Below are 22,295 nucleotides of genomic sequence, written 5' to 3'. Positions count from 1 at the left end.
ATTATATGGCTTATGGGAGAAATACTAACCAGGAGGCACTTGTGTAGAATCATCTATACCTAGTTGTCCTGTAGTTAAGCCGAGTTCTACAAATAATTCTTTCTGAAAAATAACACACAGAATTAACACACATCTCAGACTTTGCTACATGTACAAAGACCCACCTTTACCTAAACATCAGCATAAACAAAAAGTACAATATAAAATGAATCTTTGCTTTTTTCAAATATCTAAAGAAAAGGACATTATTGAACCTTTAAAAAGTAATATACTAATTCAAAATTAAGAAGAACCATAATTTTTTTTTACTACAAGTATAGCTATGTAACATTTACATTTCTTATTTTCATATGAAACCTGAATAAAAATAATAAAAGCTTTTAGGAAAAAGTAGTACATAATGGGAAAAGAACTTACAGACACAATATTTCTCCAATGGAGAGACTTTAGTAGTGTTTCTAATTTCTTCCACCTAAGAAAAATGTTTACTTTGATGTTTTATGACCAATATGAGTGACGCCAATGTTTAAAAAAATGTTTTGAAAATAGTTCTTGATTTTTTGCTATTTTAGGTAATAAGCTAATCAGTAAAGTAAGAAGTGAATTGTGCTTTGAGGAAAGCACTATCAATATGCAAATCTTTCCTGAAACACACATATACACATGCTCTATGCAACAATTATCAACGTTATCTTCTCAAGTCATTGTCTAAAACTGCCAATATAATTCTGTATCTGTGCTTTCTATGGTACTGCACTTCCCTCAGCGCTTAATCAACTAACCACTGCAAGTATCCAAAACAACTTAAATTAATTCTTAAGTAAAATTAGACTATCAAGTGCTCTGCTAAAATAAGAATAAATTAAATTTAGTCTCCAGACTTCCTCTACTTATTTAGTAATGTCTAAGGAAAGTAATCATATTTGTCTGTTATTTTTAAAATATATAACAATCCCACATTATTTGTATTATTATTCTTTCCTAATTAAATATTTCTATTAATATTTAATTCCCTCATTGTTTTGTTACTAGTCAATTGCTAAAACCAAACTTCCTTCTCCTTTAAAAAATAAAATTAGTTTTAATCCTTCCCAATTACCTATTATTATTTAAGTTAGTAATTTATTAGTGTCCCTCACAAGACAGTTATTGAGCCTAATATGCACTCACATTTCATTTTTGTATTGATACTAAATAACTACCATTATATTTCAATTTTTAACTAAACTTGATTTTCATCTATACTTTTAAAAAGCACTGCATATGTTACCAATTCTTAGATTAAAGAGGTAAAAATTTAACATTATGCTTCCATTTTCAACCACTGTCTTCCATTTATTTTAAACTCTTCCTTTGTTGAAATCATCAGAATTAATGATAATGTATTTAATTTTTAAAATATATTTTATTTTCATACTACAGAGGATGTAAATCCAACAAACACTTTAGTCAGTTTCTAAATATAATCACAATGGAGAATTATACTTATGCTAAAACATGTTAGGAGCAGAAAACACCCTGAACATCTTTTTTCTATTTCACTGTCCTGGACTATTTTTCACTCAACATCAGTAGACCCGGCTTCTAATCTCAGATTTCCTTCAACCCCCCCAGATGTTATGCCCCTTCTTTGGTATTCCAGGCTGATTCAGGCAACTCTCTATGCACATGTATTACCATTTCTCAACCTCTGTCAAATCACAGAATCACATCACATTAAAATTATCTTCTTATTGTCCATTTCCCCATTACCCTGAAGTTCTTGGAAGACAAGGGCCATCTCATACTCATCTGCACCTCCGGAATTTAGGTGACACATAGCAGGGGCTCAACAATACTAAACCACACTACGAAGCTCCAGTTCCACTTGAATTGGTAAACAGAAATTAGTCAGCAGCTTCATTTTAGGGTTCATAAATTTCAGTTTCAAGGAATTTCCTTTTAATGTGGATCAGTCTACACAACACTGTGAACTAGATAGAGTCCAGTTACAGGATCACAGACTCACCGAGTCTCACCAAGTTCAATACTCACAGACAAATCAGGGTCACAGATAAACCATGCATCCTGCAATCAGAGTCACTGTCTATCCAAGCCTTGCAATCCCAGGAAGCAGGGACAACTATCCCTAAGGACCGCAGGAAGAGAAGAACCAACCATAATCCTACTGGGTATAGCCACAACTTCCTGAAAATTAGTCACAGCTTCTGTTCTTCAGTTGCTAAGAATGAACCCGTCAGTTCCAGGTCCCTTCAGACAGACAGATGACATGATTAGTCCCACTCACACACATGATGGCCCTTTACACATATGACCAACTTTTCCTTTTCTTTACTAGCGAGCTCCTTCAAACTTGTTCGAATTGTAATGCCTCTGAGACTTCCCACCACTTCCAGAAGAACCAGCCACTTTTTCTTCCATACAGCTACAGCATTTTGTGCAAACCACTACTGATACAGGGCTTTTAACACTTCTTTTTAAAAAATTACTTTTTAAAAATTAACTTTTTGCCTGACCAGGCGGTGGCACAGTGGATAGAGCGTCAGACTGGGATGCGGAGGACTCAGGTTCCAGACCACAAGGTCGCCAGCTTGAGCGCGGGCTCATCTGGTTTGAGCAAAGCTCACCAGCTTGGACGCAAGGTCACTGGCTCGAGCAAGGGGTTACTCTGTCTGGTGTAGCCCCACGGTCAAGGCACATATGAGAAAGCAATCAATGAACAACTAAGGTGTTGCAACGAAAAACTAATGATTGATGCTTCTCATCTCTCTTCATTCCTGTCTATCTGTCCCTATCTATCCCTCTCTGACTCTCACTCTGTCTCTGTAAAAAAATAAAATAAAAGCTGCTGTTACTTGATTTAAAAAAATTAACTTTTTATCAAAGTTGTAATAGTCACAGTGAACAGTTATATACTGCTTACTGTGTTCTGCTAACTGGGTTGCTTTAAATAATAGAGGTTTATTCTCACAATTCAGAAGGCTAGAAATCCAAAATCAAGGTGTTAACAAAGCCATGCTCTCCCTGAAGGCTCTAGGGGAGAACCCGCTGCACGCCTTTCTCTTGGCTTCTGATGCCGCTAGCAATCATTGGTGTTCCTTGGCTTATAAACGGATCACTCCAGTCTCTACCTTCACTGTCATAAAACACGCTCCTTGCGCCTCTCTCTTCGGTGTCTTCTCTTCTTATAAGCACACTAGTCATACTGGATTTAGGTCCCACCCGACTCCAACAGTCATCGTCTTAACTTGATTGCATTTGCAATGAAGCCTATTTTCAAGGGAGGTCACAGTCACAGGTGCTGGAGGTTAGGACTTCAGCATACCTTCTGGGGGGAGGACACAATTCAAACCATAACATCTATTTTAATTTATTAATCTGTATAACACTCCCATGAGATATTATTATCCCTATTTTATAAATAAGAAAGCTAAAGCTCAAGGTCAAGAAAACTTGCTCAAGGTCACACAGCCAGTAAGTGGCAGAGTAAGAATTTAAACACCGGTTAATTGGCTTCAGAACCTAATCACCTATACTGTCTCTACATGAAGCAAGTAGTTTAAAAAGTTAAATCAGCTATAATGCTTTTTACAACAACAAAATTCACAATTGGCCAACTCTCCAGGGACAACCACTTTCAGCCTTATTTCTGATATGTATCTCCATATTTCAAGTAATAAGTGTATATTGCCATTTTTAATATGGCAGTTTCAGATACCTATTGATATTTTATGGTAAACAGGGATTTTAGCTCATGTATTAATACTTCTCTCCATCATTTCCATATAATTACATATCACTTCTTGATTAAACCTATACTAAGAGTTTGCATTATTAGGACTATTTAAATATTATTCACTGCTGAGCCACATAATACGCTATAATGTTTCTTTTCTTGTACTTTTTTTCATTCAGTTCACTTCACTTACAGAATTTTCTCTAATTATTTGCCTCTCCCTTCAACCTTTGTCAACTCTGAAAAGACCCTCCTCAATATAATTTGGCATGTGGTCAAACCTGTCAGGTCACCGATACTTCTGGTGGTTTTGTTGCTTGTAGGCATTCATCTTGGAACCCACCAGCCTCCTGCTCCAGTCTGGATCACTATGCTCTGGCTCTGTCGCATCAACATTGTCCTGGAACACCTCTTCCTCGTCATTCTGGACATTCTTCTTCTCTTAGGTTGAATCCCATTCCGAGTGCCCTATTTGCTCCTTTTAATTTTCTTTATTTTTATTTTACAGAGACAGTGAGTCAGAGAGAAGGACAAATAGGGACAGGATGGAGAGAGATGAGAAGCATCAATCATTAGTTTTTCGTTGCGTGTTGCAACACCTTAGTTGTTCATTGATCGCTCTCTCACATGTGCCCTGACCGCAGCCTTCAGTCGACCAAGTAACCCCTTGCTGGAGCCAGCGACCTTGGGTTCAAGCTGGCGACCTTGGGTTCAAGCTGGCGACCTCGGGGTCTCGAACCTGGATCCTCGGCATCCCAATCCGACGCTCTATCCACTGCGCCACCGCCTGGCCAGGCCTATTTGCTCCTTTTATTTATGACCTTGTTTCGGAGCACTTACACCAACAGCTCCCTGCATAAGAGTAAATATTTTAGATTACGTGCATCTGAAAGTGTCTACTCCAACTTCGTATTAGATTAACTTTTGGTTGCATACAGAATTCTAGGGTTATAATCATTTGAATTTTTAGGGGCATTATTTCAAAATCTTCTGGCTTCTAGTGGTACTGCTGAGAAGTCCACTGCCACTCTTTGGCTTCTGCCAGTTTATATGCACTCTGCTGTTCTTCTATGAAAAGGCTGCAGTCTTCTTTGTAGGCGGTCATCTTGCATTCATGGCACTGGGTCATAGGTGGGCCTTTCCTTACAGAAGATTTCTGTCTTTCAGTTCTTGGAACTTTTAATAATTCCCTTACCTCTGTTTTATCTTCCTGGGACTCCCACGGGTCAACTGTTGATTTCCTGGATTGAGTCTCTAATTTCAAAAATCTTTCCGCTCTTATTTTCTATCTCTTCATCTTTTTGCTTTTGCCCTGTCTTCTGATAGATTTCATTAGCTTTGATTTTAACTCTCCTACTGATCTTTTCTTTTTCTTTTTGCATACCATATATTTTTACTCCTAAAAGCTTTCTTTTATACCCTATTTTGTTTTCTAATAAAATTCTGTTTTTGATTCATGAGTAATATCTTTGGAGAACACTAATGGTGTTTCTAAGTCTTCTATTGGGAAGAGGTAGTTAACAAGAGGCTCTATGTGACGGTGACCTTGGGTTTATCTTCCATCACTGATGCCCTGAAAATGTACTGGGTCACACAAACACACACACAGATGTGAAGAGGAACGCCGGCTATGTTACTAAGCAATGTTATTTACTGAAAAAAAGAAATATAACCTTTGATCAGTAACTTACATCTGAAATAGAAGATTATGAGTCATCTATAAAAATCTACTGGGCAACATGCCTTAGCTACCTAGTATGGTATTCCTGGAGGGGACTTGAAAGCTCTACTCATGTGCATTACAAGAAGTGGTTCCTATTGTGCAAGAGACTTCCCTATGTTGTGCCTCTTTGACCTTGTCACTTCCAATTGTTTGTATTCCTTGTCAGGGCTATCTAGTTGGCTCCACGGTCTCCAGTGACGATCCACCTGATCATGGCATGCTGACATACTGACATGCTGTCTTCTGTCCTGTATCACTCTACAAATCTAAGTAAAGCTGATGTCAGGTTATGACCTATTGTATCCTGTGAATATGAATGTAAATTCAAACCTGAAACAATTATTAGTGTTCATTATAAGTATTTATTTCTTAAATTGGCTATTATTTCTTTATTTGTTCAGGCTGGTCACTCACATTTAGGAATGAGGTAATGAAATATTAACAGGAAACTGTCTGCAGGTTGGGAGTAGGGGGTGGCGGGCTTCACTCGGAGGCAGTGTTACAGCCAGCCAGCTATCCTTTCTGTAAGGGTTGTCCAAAGCTCTGGTAGTTCTTTTCTCTGCCATTCCAGAGTTGGTGGAGAATATGGAAGGCGAAGACTAGTTAGGGACAGGAGGTGAGGGTTTTAATCTCATCATTTGGTCAACTTTCACTGAATTCCTGTTTTCAATGCAGTGTCTCCTTCCTGAGTTAGTTCACAGCCTTTCTGATTCTGTTTAATGAACTCCTGTTTCCCTGGTCTCCCACGGGAAAAAGGAGTCAGTTGATGATGCAGGGCGGTAGGACCCTGGGGAGTCCAGCCCCTCTGATTATGGATTTTCCCACAGTCTACATTTTCAGCCCTCTGATTCACTGTGGCCGTCTATAACATGTGGTGTCTCCAATATAATTTTTAGTATTAGACTATGGATTTTATTTAAATAATTATTTTTATTTTTCCATTTGAAGGCAAAGGTGACTTAATAGAATTCACTACAGTTACTTTAGAATCCCCAAAGCATTGCTGGCAGAGGCCTGACCGGGGGCAGCTGATGCCTCTTACTTTTCAAAGTCTCATCAAAAACTTTAAGAGCAGTCTTTGGTCATTTTTAAAGACATATCCTGATCTGAAGAGTTCCTCCATCCACTCCTTAAGCCTTTCCAAAGTTCTATGTAGAAAATTATCTTGCTCCTTGTAACAGGCAGTGTTCAATCAGGAAATAGAAACTATACCAGAAATGTGAACACAGAAAAATAGAATCAGCAAATGCAGGGAGCAACTGTGACTTCTAGGCTGAAAGAAATTGAACCAAGAAGGAACGAAGAATTCAGGAAGGGGTCCTCCGCCCACAAGATTGAGGTTCGGGCCTCGGTGAAGACGGGGTGGTGGCAGCAACTCACCCGCCCGCGGCGCCGAGGATTCAGGCTGCAGCTGGCGCGGTGTGGGCTGCCCAGGCGAGGGCTACCGGGCCTGCGCGTGCCGCCCTCCGGCTCCCACCCATGGAACCAGGAGAGGAAGCTTCCTTCTCCCGCGGTGACGGCCTCGCCGTGTCCCCCAGAGCCGCCATCACAAAGCCTCACACCAGGCCAGCTGGCCAAAAGGAAATGTTTCTACGGTCCAGCTCCAGTACAACAAAGCAGAGCAGAGAAAGACAGATAGGAAGCTGGCAGAGACTCCGAGTCTCAAATTGTTTCTCTTTCACCAAACACAGTCTTGACGTTTCTGTGCTCTCTGTTTCGAGGTGATTCCTTAACTCCCGCGTCAGGAAATCCCCACCTTCCCATGACGGCTCGGTTTAAAACTGGCGGCCTCGCCCAGATGTGAGCTTCCCCAGAGCACAGACCGCTCCTCCGGCTTTCCCTCGTCTCCTCCGCTGCCTCGCCGTGTTAGGAGCTTAATAAATGTTGGTCAAAGTAAATACAGAGTACGTTCTTTAAACAGTTTTATAAAAGTCACAATTTGTCTCCATCTGTTTTATAGCCATGCATCAGGCACCTGGACAAGCTGTCTCGTAAATCCACGCTGTTTACTAAGATGAGGAGAAGCCAAGGCGTTTATAGCTCCGTGCAACAAGCTCGCCTTCCGTCCTGCTGGCAGAGCAAGTCACTCTCTATGTGACATATTTACAGTAAAGAAAGAAACTTTCATTTCGTTTATTTATTTAATGAGCACATTGTCCTATTGTTTGAATATATGCTGCACTAAAACAGTTTTTTAGTGGTTGTCGTCCAAATATATTAGTTGATTGTCGGAGGTCTCTACTTACCAATGCGGGGATGTCTTTCACTTTCAGAGGAACTTGGATTAAGCCCAAATGAGTCCTGAAACTAAGAGAATCACCACTTTCATAATTTGGGTTGCGAAGATTAATTAATACCTTCAAAAACAAATCCAACAAAATTGATTAGTTTTTTTTATAGGATGCCTACACTTATAAAATTGTCAGTGATATTCTTGGTATTTCACCACAAAAGTAAAAACTACTTGGCGCTCTGCATATACTTCACTAACATTTTAAACACTGTAAAACTGTATTGAAATGTTAAAATACCATAAACGTTTTCAATTAGGATGGGTTAATATTCCAACTGATGAGCTACAAGATAACACTAAAAAGTTAAGAATTTAGTTATAAAGGGCCCTGGCCGGTTGGCTCAGCGGTAGAGCGTCGGCCTGGCGTGCGGGGTACCCGGGTTCGATTCCTGGCCAGGGCACATAGGAGAAGCGCCCATTTGCTTCTCCACCCCCCCCCCCCTCCTTCCTCTCTGTCTCTCTCTTCCCCTCCCGCAGCCAAGGCTCCATTGGAGCAAAGATGGCCCGGGCACTGGGGATGGCTCCTTGGCCTCTGCCCCAGGGGCTGGAGTGGCTCTGGTCTCGGCAGAGTGACGCCCCTGAGGGGCAGAGCATCGCCCCCTGGTGGGCAGAGCGTCGCCCCTGGTGGGCGTGCCGGGTGGATCCCGGTCGGGCGCATGCGGGAGTCTGTCTGACTGTCTCTCCCGGTTTCCAGCTTCAGAAAAAAAAAAAAAAAAAAAGAATTTAGTTATAAAGAAAAGATTTTTGATGGTAAGAAAAAATAAAAATTGTTTGATTATAATAATTTCCCAGGGAAAATTTTAGAACCAACTCTAACCCTTTTAAAAACAAATTTCGAGAATGTTTTTAGAAAGTGAAGTAATATTGAAGGGTATCACTTCTAAATCAAACCCAATGGAAAAACAAAAGAAATTTTCATAAGCCAAGCTAATAAAACAATTTATATACTTTTCAAAATTAAGGAGATAGAAAGGTAATATAAATTTGCATATCCTTTCATCTAAGAATCTTATTTCTATAAATAAAGTTATAGAAATAATTAAAGATGTTTGCAAAACTAGTGCATAAAAATGTTAATGAAGTGCTGGTTATAATGGAAAAATGTATAACAACTTAAACATCCCATTAGAGGAAATTACTTAAATCAATTATGGTTGACCCATAAAATAAAATACAGTGGTGGGATTCAAATAATTTAACAACCGGTTCTCTTCCCTAATGACCATTTTTAAGTATAAAAAAGAGATATTCTAAAAGGTAGTTTATTATTTTATCCATTTAATACTTAAATAAGAACAATAAAAGAGGTACACAAAACTAGATTATAAGTTTTAAAATATTAATGAAAAATATTAAATAATACTTGACAAAAAACAATAAAATTGTTATTTAAGATATTTCCATATTGCTTCTTGATTGGCATCCTCACTTGTATTTTTCTCACCTCTGGACGGAATGAACATTACTAAGGGCACTGAGAAAACGCTGTTGCGCAGATGAACATTAAAAAAGAGTAAGGGATGTAAATTGTGATTTCCACATTGGGCGGCTGCCTAGGCGTCCACCTTAGAGAGAACTCTGATGACAAGTGCCATTTTAACAACCGGTTCACCAAATTCAACAAAGAATTATGTATTGGTTCTGCTGAACTGGTGCAAACTGGCTGAATCCTACCACTGGTCATAAATAATAACTTAAAAATGTTCACATTATAGTTGTAAAAATTATAATTGTACTGCTTACCGTTTTATGATGGTATTATGAGTACTTTTGTTTAAAATTTTCTTCTTATTGTATGTTTTCCTATTTTTCTATGAATTAACACTTATTTGGGGGAAATAATAACAATAACATTTTAAAAATATTTTAAAATTGAAACTCTTGAGGAAATAAACCAATAATCCAGTGAAGGAGATTATGATGACAGAAACACTATCACACCTGAGGAAGGCATTAATAAACTGATAACTAATGCCTGATAAAATGGAATGTGTTATAAAGTTAAAAGTTTCCTAAAATGGTGGACACTGAATTGAAACTGAAAATATCAATGTTTTTTTTAAATAAAAGATGTAACAATCAACAGTGTTAAATACAGACTAATATAAAATAGCACAATTTTAGCCTAATTACACAAATAATGGATCATACTACATGAGAAACTCAAAAACACAAACTAGCAAAGAAAAAGAATCTATAAATAGATGGGTAATAGGAAAGAGAATATTAGGAACTATAACTAAGGAAATAATTATAGAAATGCTCTCGAATTAAAGAAGAATCTCAGATGAATAATAAATGGATCAAAAAAACAAAAAACAAAACCCAGATCAACTGGGCAACATCTCCTAGAAAACAGATTGTGTGATTATTAAGGAGAAACATATATAGTTAAAGATAACCATATTAAAATTACACAAAATTTCAGCCCTTAGTGCTAGAAAAGAAGAGGGTTTGGAAGAAACCTTTAATAAACTAAGAGAAATAATGCTATCACTATAAAGGCAGTTTCTGACCAACTTAACCTCTCTTTAAAGTTAAAAGGAGACTCTACAATTTCAGAAGAACTGAAAAAATTTCTAACAATGTTTAATGCTGGCAAACATATCAGAGACAACAAGTTCAGAAAAGAAATAAAAATAAAATGTAAAAGGGCCAGTCATTCATGAATTCACTCAACAACTATTTATTGAGCAAGTAAATACTAAGGATTCTTCTACCTGTTGGAGCTAGAACAGTTAAAGATAGGACTAACTTGCAACAACTGATCTATGCCTGTCTCCAGGGGAAGACCTAGAAGCCCGGTCAAGATGGGATAGAAAGTCCCAACCAGTCATTTATAACGCGTATGTAATGTCCCTGTGTTTACATTGTTTATTGCCCAGACCACTAGAATGAGGGAAAAAATGGGAAAAGATTACCAGAGCACCTATATGTGCCAGACAGCAGCAGATTGCATGATTTAGAGTCACTATCTTTTTAAAAAAAAAAATCTTCCTAATTGATTTACTTGTCTCTAATCCAGGGGTCGGGAACCTTTTAGGCTGAGAGAGTCAAGAACGCCACATATTTTAAAATGTAATTCCATCAGAGCCATACAAAGACCTGTGTACATTACACATTATCCAATAAAAATTTGGTGTTGTCCTAGAGGACAGCTGTGATTGGCTCCAGCCACCCGCAACCATGAACATGAGCAGTAGGAAATGAATGGATTGTATTACATGAGAATGTTTTATATTTTTTATTAAAGATTTGTCTGCGAGCCAGATGCAGCCATCAAAAGAGCCACATCTGGCTCGTGAGCCATAGATTCCCGACCCCTGCTCTAATCTTTCCATATTTCAATATATTTTCCAAGAGCAATTTCCAAACACAAATCTGATCACATCATACCACTGCTTCATTGGTTCAGGGGCTGTTTACATGGTGACTCCTCTGCCTGGAGATATTATTATATAATCATTTCTTTCACATTTTTTCCTCATTAATATAAAAATATTTAACCAGTTAGAACCTACCTCAAGAAAATCCTTAGGTGCATAAACTGGTCTGAAAAGGCTTAAATCTAGAATTAAGAAGATAGAGTAAAACAAAATTTTGGTTAACATATTATATGAATATTCATTAATAATAAAATGTTAGCTAAATCTTTCATACATTGCTGTGCAGCTACATTAATTCAGACATTTGTAGAGTATTGGTTATTTTTCATACATTGTGTTAAGTACTGGAAACACAGAAATAAAAAGACAACCTTCCTCTTGATAGCCTAGATGACATATTCTGAAAGAAATTAAGAGTCTCCTTTTCATAAATTTGTAACAAATTATCACTGAATTGAAAAAATGTCAATATAATATAAAAGTTCTCTATGAGACTTCTCAATGTATGTAGAATACAAACATGCATTCTTAATGAATCCCTGCAGCTGTACTGAACCGCTCTCCCTTTTGAACATCTGGAACACTTTACATCCTGTGCTACAGCACTTACTCGCCAGCCCCCACGCTTGCTTTGAAGGATGCGTAGTAAGCAATTATGTACATGTCTATCTATACAATCATATAGTTGTCACTCATTAAATGTTTATAAAATTGATGGACTCAGTTTTAAACATCAAATTATCCAAAAATAAGTTCTTAAAAACATTTTAGAAGTCTTAAAACTTTTCACCACTTAACCTATATTTCTCAATGGAATTAAAGCTTGCATAATATTTACCTTAACTATGAGTCTAAGAAATCTAAGAATGATTTAATTTACTCTTTTATAAAAAACATTTTCAAATGCTGCTTTTAAAATAAAGGGTAATTGATTTACATGCTCTCAAAATAATGGAGAACACTGACCAAAGTTAGGAATTTTCAAACTGCAAGGCAAACAAAACAGATGTAGTATATTAGTGAGGAGAGAAAGTTTCTGTCTGTTCAAAAGAACTGTTATTACTGTTATTTTTGATACACAATTAAGAAGGCATTTTCTTCCACTACCACATTTTGAAAAAAGTTCTTCACATACCTGGTTCATCAGTTCCCATTTCATTCCATTTACTGAGAAGCTCTTTCTGTTCTCCAAGTGGCCTCTAAAAAAGGTAATTTAAAAATTGGTTTCATTTTGTGAAGTTTAGCAGCTGAAAAATAAGAATCAATAATTTATCTAAAGGTTTAAATAAGCAACTATAACATAAGGAAAAACAATTTCATTACACTAAACTTTTTTTTGGAATTACACTTAAATTATTATTATTTAACTATGATATCTAGTTTCAATGGCTCAGCAAATGAGTCTCAGGAAAGAAGGTAAGTAATCTGTACTGGACAGTACATTTCACACACAAAATATGGCTACTCAGCTGCGTACTACACCTCTTTCCCCATCCAGCAATCTCAGAAATGCAACGCAAAGGGTACTGGCCAAGAGAGTACGACTGAGTCAGTAGCACCATCTCTATGGAAGAGAGTATATTACACAATACTCCATATTTAGACAGTTTTCAGTATAAATTTATCCTTTCTTAACACCATCCTTCTGGTGGCTTTAGTGAGTTGTCCTTGGATATTATCCAAAGCACATCCACTATATTCTGTTCAACAGCAGGCAATAAACAGCTGGTAGGAAGAATAGAGTGAAGAGAAGCTTGTCTCTCCTACTTGTGAGCAGCTAACAATCCAGAACATTCCTCAGGTGGCTTTTCTCTCTTTCTTCATCTCTCCCCACTCAAGGCCCAGACTGACAGATTAATGTTAAGTTTTAGATCTAAGTAAATCTAATACTATTCAAGCTAAATAGGTCTGCAGAGGAATAACAAACCATTCTCTTCATTCCCTATGTTAGTACTGAAAGATGGCACCACACTGGCTATTACAGATGACAGTATGCCTGAACTCCATCTCTATTTAAAACATATGGCAATTGTGCCAATTAGCCAAAAAGTAGGGAGATTAAAGGTAATTAAAATCTTTAAAGTGCACTTATATACACTGCTCACAAAAATTAGGGGATCAGGGAACGTGCAGACGCTCCAGTACTTTCAGCCTTTTGTAGAGTGCATTTTCATCAATGAAATAAGTTAGTTTTGCATCTCATTTGCATAATTGAACAACTTCATTTGACTTGTCGTTTGCTTTTCTGATGTTCTTGTTCAATAAAAAAAAATCAAATGCTTCTTTTTTTTATCGCTTCATATTTATTTTGAAATATCCCTTAATTTCTGTGAGCAGTATATTTGGCACTATATAGCCAAATCTCTAAATAATGTATACTGTAGATTCTATACTTTATTTGTATTTATTCTCAAGTTATAGGTCTATTACAAAAAGCATTTCAGCACACATAACATAAATCTATATAGAATACACCCACATAAGCAGACTTTTACAGATCTTTATTTCAAAACAAACTGGTGTACTAGTAAAAAAAAAAAAAAAAAAAAAAAAACTAAACCAGATAAATCTGCCTACATTATAACTTAATGATACTTTCCAGTGCCTGATTTACAATAAAATATTTAAATATTAAAAGTACCTTTCGTGCCAATGGGATACTCAGTTCAGTGCACATGCTATTTAAACTCTTCAAAATTCTCTTTTCCCAACTTCCCTGAAACATAAAGAACAATCTATATTGTTCCTGGTTAACAATGCTGAAACTAATATTGAAAAAATACCTGCCATAAAAATTAAAGATATTACGGGTTACACAGAAATGGTGAGGTTCGTTGAAATTGGTTTTCTTCGTATATTAGTTCAGTCAACAAATACTGATTACTGCCTACTATGAGCCACATACTATCCCTAGTGCTGTGAATTATGGCAGAAATAACAGAAAGTCTCAGTTGTCACAGAACTGACACTCTAGCGGAGGATGGAATAAGGGCCGATAAAAAAAATAAGACATATGGTAATAACCATTATAAGAAAAAATAGTTAATGGAAAGATAAATTAAGCATTTGGTAAATGATTAATACTCAGGAATAATATTAATGACCTAGTAAAAAATAAAATTTTACAGATATTATGTTGTCATTTTTCCAAACATGACTTTGCACCCCTAAATACTTGAGCATGAATATGCTAAGAATAAGAACCTTCTTCGACATAACCATAATACCACTATCACACCTAAAAAACTTCAGTCAGATGGTTAGAGAAGTCATTTCCATCAGTATCAGAAACAGAAACAGAATTGAATTTCCTGACAATGAGCGGAAATCCAAGATGAAGAAGGAGGTTGCTTTCAGGCTGGGTCATACTTTAGGTCCCTCAAGAACTTTAATGTCAGTGAAGTAGTATTCATTCATTCCTTTGTTTCGTTAGGTTCCCTCAAGAACTTGAACGTCAGTGAAGTAGCATTCATTCATTCCTTTGTTTCGTTAGGTCCCCTCAAGAACTTGAACGTCAGTGAAGTAGTATTCATTCATTCCTTTGTTTCGTTAGGTTCCCTCAAGAACTTGAACGTCAGTGAAGTAGTATTCATTCATTCCTTTGTTTCCTTGCGACTCACCGACTAACACATATTGAACGCTTTCTCTGTGCCATGCACAAAACCAGGACCAGTGGGTAAATGTTATAAAGAGCCTATGAGCATTTAATATAAGAAAGAAACTTCCTAACAAGATGACTTAACCAAATGGCTTACATCAGGGACACTGGGAGTTCAGTTTCTAGAAGTAGTTGAGCAAAAGGAAGTCAACTCCCAGGGCTGCCTGAATAAACCTGAAGGTCCACGTTAGCTCCGGTTTTAGAGATGCTTAATTCTTCTCAGGTTCTATTTGTAGAAGTGACAAAATAAGCCCTAGTCTCAAAAATAAATGCTCAAAAAGAATCATAGTTATTTGAAATAAAAATTTCAAAACACAGCACCAAAAAAGTATAGAGTAGCAAATAAGTTCTTGAGAAATGACAGAACACTAATACAAAATAAAAAGAAAGTAATGTTTTCCACCCAAAAGACTTACAAAATAAATAGAGCTTTAAAATGTTATTTAAAAGGAATAAATGGCCTTTTACATTTAAAATGTTGTTTAAATAGGAAGACATTACCTTTTACCCAAACTCATATCCTCACCAAATGAAATTATTGTTGCCTTCAAATCAGTTTCCTTAATAATTGGAATGTATGATATTAACTCAAAGAATTTTAAGAGTTTTAAAAATAAGGTAATTGCTAAGCCATGAGAGACAAAGAATTTATGAAAGAATCACAATTGTATAGACATTTTAAATGGGCATTACGTATCACCTCGCTACATTTTTATAACAATAGAAGTAAATAAGTCTTTAAAAACTGTATAATAAATGTATATAGCATGTAAAAAAAACTATAAAATTAAAAAATCATTTTCTTTACCCTTACAAAAAAATAAAGTAAAACAAAAATAATCAAAATCTAGTTACCTAATGGAAACAGATTTTAGTAATTCTTCTTTGATAATTTAGAAAATAGAATATGTGAATAGAATAATAAATAAGCATCCACAAATTTCCATCAGCCAAAAATAACCACTGTTAACATTTTGTTCTCTTCTTTCATTTTTTCTATGCACATATATTTATATAATTGGATATATGTGTGTATACATATACACACTCATGTACATAAGTAAAGTGAAATTATATTGTTATTTATTTTGCTTTTTCCATTTAAGATATATTGTATGCACTTTGCTATTGCATAACATTTCTTCAAAAATGATATTTTTAATGCTTGTATAACATTCCCTTTGGGAGCTGCCATGTTATACTTAAGCCCTATCGCTATTCATTTAGATTCTTTTATTTTTTTATCTTATTTTTATTAATTTTAATGCAGTGATATTGATAAATCAGGGTACATATGTTCTGAGAAAACATCTCTAGATTATTTTGACCTTTGATTATGCTGCATACCCCTCACTCAAAGTCAAATCGTCCTCCATCACCTTCTATCTGGTTTTCTTTGTGCCCCTACCCTCCCCCCACTCCCTCCCTCTCCTTCCTCGCCCCCTTCCCACCCCTCCAACCCACTCTCTGTTACCATCACATTCTTGTCCATATCTCTGAGCCTCATTTTTATGTCCCATCTATGCATGGGTTCATATAGTTCTTAGTTTTTTCTGATTTACTTATTTCGCTCCATATAATGTTATCAAGGTCCATCCATATTATTGTAAATGATCCGATGTTATCATTTCTTATGGCTGAGTAGTATTCCACAGTATAGATGTACCAAAGCTTTTTTTTTTTTTTTTTTCTGAAGCTGGAAACGGGGAGAGACAGTCAGACAGACTCCCGCATGCGCCCGACCGGGATCCACCTGGCACGCCCATCAGGGGCGTCGCTCTGCCGCAACCAGAGCCACTCTAGTGCCTGGGGCAGAGGCCAAGGAGCCATCCCCAGCGCCCGGGCCATCTTTGCTCCAATGGAGCCTTGGCTGCGGGAGGGGAAGAGAGAGACAGAGAGGAAAGAGGGGTTGGGGGTGGAGAAGCAAATGGGCGCTTCTCCTATGTGCCCTGGCCGGGAATCGAACCCGGGTCCCCCGCACGCCAGGCCGACGCTCTACCGCTGAGCCAACCGGCCAGGGCCGATGTACCAAAGCTTTTTAATCCACTCGTCCTCTGACGGACACTTGGGCTGTTTCCAGATCTTCGCTATTGTGAACAATGGGGGTGCATTTCTCCTTCTGGAACCGTTCTATGGTGTTCTTGGGGTATATTCCTAAAAGTGGGATGCCTGGGTCAAAAGGCAGTTCGATTTTCAATTTTTTGAGGAATCTCCATACTGTTTTCCACAGAGGCTGCACCAGTCTGCATTCCCACCAGCAGTGCAGGAGGGTTCTCTTTTCTCCACATCCTCGCCAGCACTTATTCTGTGTTGTTTTGTTGATAAGCACCATTCTGACCAGTGTGAGGTGATATCTCATTGTGGTTTTAATTTGCATATTTTTAATGATTAGTGATGTTGAGCATTTTTTCATATGCCTATTGGCCATCTGTATGTCCTCTTTGGAGAAGTGTCTATTCATTTCTTTTGCCCATTTTTTGATTGGATTGTCTTTCTGGTGTAGAGATTTACAAGTTCTTTATAAATTTTGGTTATTAACCCCTTATCAGACATACTGTCAAATATGTTCTCCCATTGTGTAGTTTGTCTTTTTACTCTGTTCTTATTGTCTTTAGCTGTGCAAAGCTTTTTAGTTTGATATAGTCCCATTTGTTTATCCTGTCTTTTATTTCCCTTGCTCGTGGAGATAAATCAGCAAATATATTGCACTGAGAGATGTCAGAGAGCTTACTGCCTATGTTTTCTTCTAAGATGCTTATGGTTTCATGCCTTACATTTAAGTCTTTTATCCATTTTGAGTTTATTTTTGTGAATGGTGTAAGTTGATGGTCTAGTTTCATTTTTTTGCAGGTTGATTCTTTTAATTTTTTTACTCTTATTATGAACATAAATTTTTCTGATTCTTTCCTTAGATAAGTTTTTAGATATGTAATTATACTAAGAAAAGGGGTGTATGTAAATATATATATATATTTTTTTTAGGAGGAAACATTTTCTATTTTTTGTTTATTTAATTCATTCATCATCTCAGGTACCGCCCACTGAGCATCTGCCATGGGCTGGACACTGTGCCAGATGCTGGAGACACAGCTGTGAAAAGAGAGACACTGACCCTGTGTTCAGAGACTACAGACTCTAAGCAATCATATAAACAATCCAAGTATTGTGGTAGGAAGTACAGGGTGCTGCCCAGGTGGCAGACTGAAGGCTCCGGAAAAGTACCTGAGAATCTGAGATCTGGGGGTCAGAGAACCTTCTTAAAGGAACTAGTATCTAAGTGGATACTTGAAGAATGACATACGTTAGCCAGAGATACACGGAGTGTAGGGGGAGACAGTTTCAGGTGGAACTGACAGCATAAGCGATGGTTCTCCTGCTGGAACAACTGAAAGAGGTCAAGTATTAGACAGAGAGAATGTATATGTGTGTGGACTTGGGGAGAGGAGTGGCACGATGGGGAGGGACAGTGTGAGAGGCCAGAGAGGAGACTTGAGCCATAAAAAGGGGCAAGACTATTTACAGTCTCACAAGCTAAAGGGTTAAAATTGTACCCTAAAATTCTTGGAAGTTTTAAGAGATCAAATGACAATACAGAAGGCAGAAAGATCAGTTAGGAAGGGAATGAGAACTGAAATCATCTAACACTAACAAATTTCTCATTTTTGCTTAGGTTGCTGGATTGATTGATGGAGAACAGAGTAAATTCAACCACATAGCACATCTTGAGTTAGCCTGAGGATTTCTGGACTGGGTAGAGAAACAGGCTGAATACCATCTGCAGCCAGAGTTCCAGGTTCAAAGCTCAACTCTTCCACTTACTAGTTTTGTGAAGTTGGACAAAACATCCTAAGAGTAACTCACCCACTAAGCTTGTCATGAATATTAAGGGAGTGACATTTGTAAAGCACTAGAATGGAACCTGCACATACTAAGAGCTCTGTGCGCTTATTAGTATTACTTCACACCAAAACTCATGAACTTATATTCATCATGCTGTCTCTCAGTTCCTGCAAACACTGCTTTCTCTGAGAAGTGTAGCAAAGTAGTTGCCAAGATATTTTACACGGAAATAAGGTTTCCTGGTCACATAAGTTTGAACAACACTAGACTAAATAAAAGTAAATAGTTTCCTTACTGCAGAACTTCCCTGAGCCTTCAACAAGTCAGAATAGATTGTAAGCAACAAAATTAAAAGTTTTGGATTAAAAAATAAAGTATAAAATAAATACCTATGAGTGTATACTGATATAAATAAGTGACTGACTAAACAAATATATGGGGGGAGGGAGAGACACAACACTTTCATGAAGAAAAATTCCAAATTTGTTGAAATTCCTTACTCAAGGAAGTGAGCATAACTATGCCTCCATAAGTGTGGACTGTACATAGTAACTTCCTTCCAAAGAGGACAGTATACAAAGGGTGGGGAGGCAGTGACTTTACAGTAGAGAAACCTCACAAATACTGCCTCTGCCAGGTGATCAAGGTCAACACCCGCAGTGATACATCATGTTGACAGCATGTACCCTGATATGATGTGATGATATAAATGACACCTGACATCTGTGGTCTTCCTCCAAAACATCCTACAACCCCAGACTAGTCATGAGAGAAACATCTGACAAATTCCAACAGAGGGACATTCTACAAAATACGTGACCAGTACTTCTCAAAGTCATCCAAAACTAAGAGTGTGGTGGTTACGGGGGGGAGGGGAATAGGAGAAGGAAAGGGGGAGGGGAAGGGGCACAAAGAAAACAAGATAGAAGGTGACAGAGGACAATCTGACTTTGGGTGATGGGTATGCAACATAATTGAACGACAAGATAACCTGGACTTGTTATCTTTGAATATATGTATCCTGATTTATTGATGTCACCCCATTAAAAAAATAAAATTATTATAAAAAAAAAAAAGTCATCCAAAACAAGGAAAGTCTGACAAACTGTCATAGCTGAGAGGAGCCTAAGTAGACATAACAACCAAATACAATGTGGTGTCCCAGATTGGACCCTGGAACAGAAAAAGGACTTTACGTTTAAAACGAAGGAATTCTGAAACGAATGTAGCTTACAAATGTAAAATGTTAATAACAAGGGAAAGTGGTATGGGCTCTATGGAAACTCAATTTTTCTGTATATCTAAAACTCTTGTGAAAAATAAAATCTGGGCCCTGGCTGGTAGCTCAGTGGATAGAGCATCGGTCCAGTGTATGGATGTCCTGGGTTTGATTCCCAGTCAGGGCACACAGGAGAAACCACCATCTGCTTCTCCCCCCTCTCTTTCCTCCTTCTCTCCCTCTTCCCATCCTGCAGCCAGTAGCTTGATTGGTTCAAGCAAGCCCCCAGGTGCTGATAGAGTACAACAACCTCAGGCACTAAAAATAGCTGGGTACTCAAGCACTGGCCCCAGGTGGGGTTGCCGGGTGGATCACAGTTGGGGCACATGCAGGAGTCTGCCTCACTATCTCCCCTCCTCTCACCTAAAAACAAACAAACAAATAGATAAATAAAATCTGTTAAAAATAATGAAATAGACTATGATCACCAAGAGGAGGGGGCAGTGTGTGCCTCAATTCCCAGATTGATTTGTCCATGGAACCCTTTCCATGGAGCATCTCTTAGGGCTGGTACTTAGTAGGAAATACTCAAGGAAATGCTGATGCAGTAAAAGAAGTCTCTTTTTCTCATCAGCCCAGAAAATTAAACGCCAATTCAGCTTGCCAAAAACTGCCAAGAGCTGATTTGCCTCTCCACTCTGGAGACACAAGCGAAAGCTAAGTGAAGTGAAAATGACTCTTAAAATTTTAATAGGGAAAAAATTTCCAGGGTACAGTTCCAAAATATTTTCTGCCCACACATTTTACTGAATAAAATGGGAAGGAACCACTAACTGAAAAATTTTAAGTTCTTTTTGATTCAAAAGAGCAACCTGATCAGGAACCACCTGTCCCCAGCTCCTTCCCAATGCAATTTGTGGTAAGGGCCGTGAAAGAACTGTGTGCTACAGAGTCTGAGGGAGAGATACTTTTCAAAGATGGTAATAACAGCATCAGACAAGAGACATCATCTGACCTGATCCTCACAAAATAAGTAGGATTTTCATAATGCAAATCAGGCAGAAAGGGCTTTCCGTGATAAAACAAAAGAAGGAAAGTGTTGAAGATGCAAGAGGGAAAGGCAAAATGACTCACTTGGATCGGCACAGAGGACAGTTATGAGGTCGCAGAGGCGGATAAGGTGAAAGGGGAAGCTGGGGACAAACAGTAAAATTGTTAAACATTGGGCTCTGGAGGACAAACTTAATTTGTTAGGCAATTGAGAGTCACTAAAGGTAGTGAGAAAGTAATGAGATACATTATACGAGTTCATCTTCTTGTATTTAAAGTTAATTGTACTGAGATATTTAAGGCATAGGGAGAAAGACTTACTGAAAGTCAGGAGGCTAAGAACAAGGCAAGGATGTTAATTAACATCTGAAACAAAGCAAGCACTCAATAAGAGAGAGTCCTTATCATCATGGTCATTGTGATCACTATGGTAATGGCCTGATAATGAAAAAAAGTAGAAGGCTCTAAGACTATGGGAAGAAATAATTCATAGAACTTAGTGACTATTTGGATGTGGAAAACTGAGATCAAAGATATTTCATGTCTAAATCACTATAATAATGATGGAAATCAATCAATAGAAATGGGGATGTCAGGAAGAGATACTCATATTAGAAATAACATCATAAACTCGATTTGAGACATGCTGAGTTTGATCTAACAGAAATAATGTACAACAGAGAGCTGATCATAGAGGACTGGAGCCAGGACAGATGTAGCAGCGAAGAGGGAAGCAGTGAGAGCTTGCATGACATGACCTAAATATGCTTAATAAAATAAGTGGCAAAGATGGGCAGAGCATCGCCCCCTGGTGGGCATGCCGGATGGATCCTGGTCGGGTGCATGCGGGAGTCTGTCTGACTGCCTCCCCGTTTCCAGCTTCAGAAAAATGCAAAAAATTAAAATAAAAATAAAAAAAATAAAATAAAATAAATGGCAAATGCTAAAATGAGTGAGATAGAAGTAGAATCTTAGGCTATACAAGCATGAAAAAACTTTGGGAAAAACTAATGGAATAACAGCTAATAAATAATGAATTATAAAAGGATTGACAGGCAGCAGAATGAATCCACTGAAAGATGAATAAATGGATTCAGTCAAAATTAATAGTAAACATAAAACTTGAGTGATTTTCCTTCTAAGTATTTGACAGTTTGGGAGAAGAGAAAGGGTAGATGGTAGAGGTAGCCTTAGGCTAGGACTGGAGTGGTAGACAGACTGGAAGTCTAATGGGGCAAGAGATTAGAAGATGCAGGGGAGAACATGATGGATGTTAGCTTTGCAACCTAGATTTGGGAGCTTTCATGCAAAGAAGAGAGAACTGCCCTGTAAGACAGGAGCTGAGGAACTAGATGACTCAAGAACTAATATAAGACCCACCACACTAATG

At 37.6% G+C, this 22,295-nt stretch overlaps 1 protein-coding gene across 3 annotated transcripts in view; it reads right to left on the bottom strand.

Annotated features, from left to right (window-relative positions):
- The window catches only part of TBC1D19 (TBC1 domain family member 19), a 141,232-nt gene that overhangs the window by 88,152 nt on the left and 30,785 nt on the right, over positions 1-22,295 (bottom strand). Inside the window, exons 5-9 of one of the 3 annotated variants that reach the window (XM_066385012.1) lie at positions 13,780-13,854; positions 12,274-12,337; positions 11,274-11,320; positions 7,706-7,816; positions 30-102 (exon numbers count right to left, since the gene is read on the bottom strand). In XM_066385012.1, the coding sequence (XP_066241109.1) occupies positions 30-102; positions 7,706-7,816; positions 11,274-11,320; positions 12,274-12,337; positions 13,780-13,854 (370 nt within the window). The remainder of the gene's footprint in view (positions 1-29; positions 103-7,705; positions 7,817-11,273; positions 11,321-12,273; positions 12,338-13,779; positions 13,855-22,295) is intronic. The other 2 variants (XM_066385013.1, XM_066385014.1) reach the window with 2 other exon arrangements.

The sequence above is a fragment of the Saccopteryx leptura genome, chromosome 5, assembly GCF_036850995.1.
Source record: "Saccopteryx leptura isolate mSacLep1 chromosome 5, mSacLep1_pri_phased_curated, whole genome shotgun sequence".
Taxonomy (NCBI): domain Eukaryota; kingdom Metazoa; phylum Chordata; class Mammalia; order Chiroptera; family Emballonuridae; genus Saccopteryx; species Saccopteryx leptura.
The sequence above is the reverse complement of the archived record's forward strand: the minus strand, read 5'-3'. Positions and strand labels throughout refer to the sequence as shown.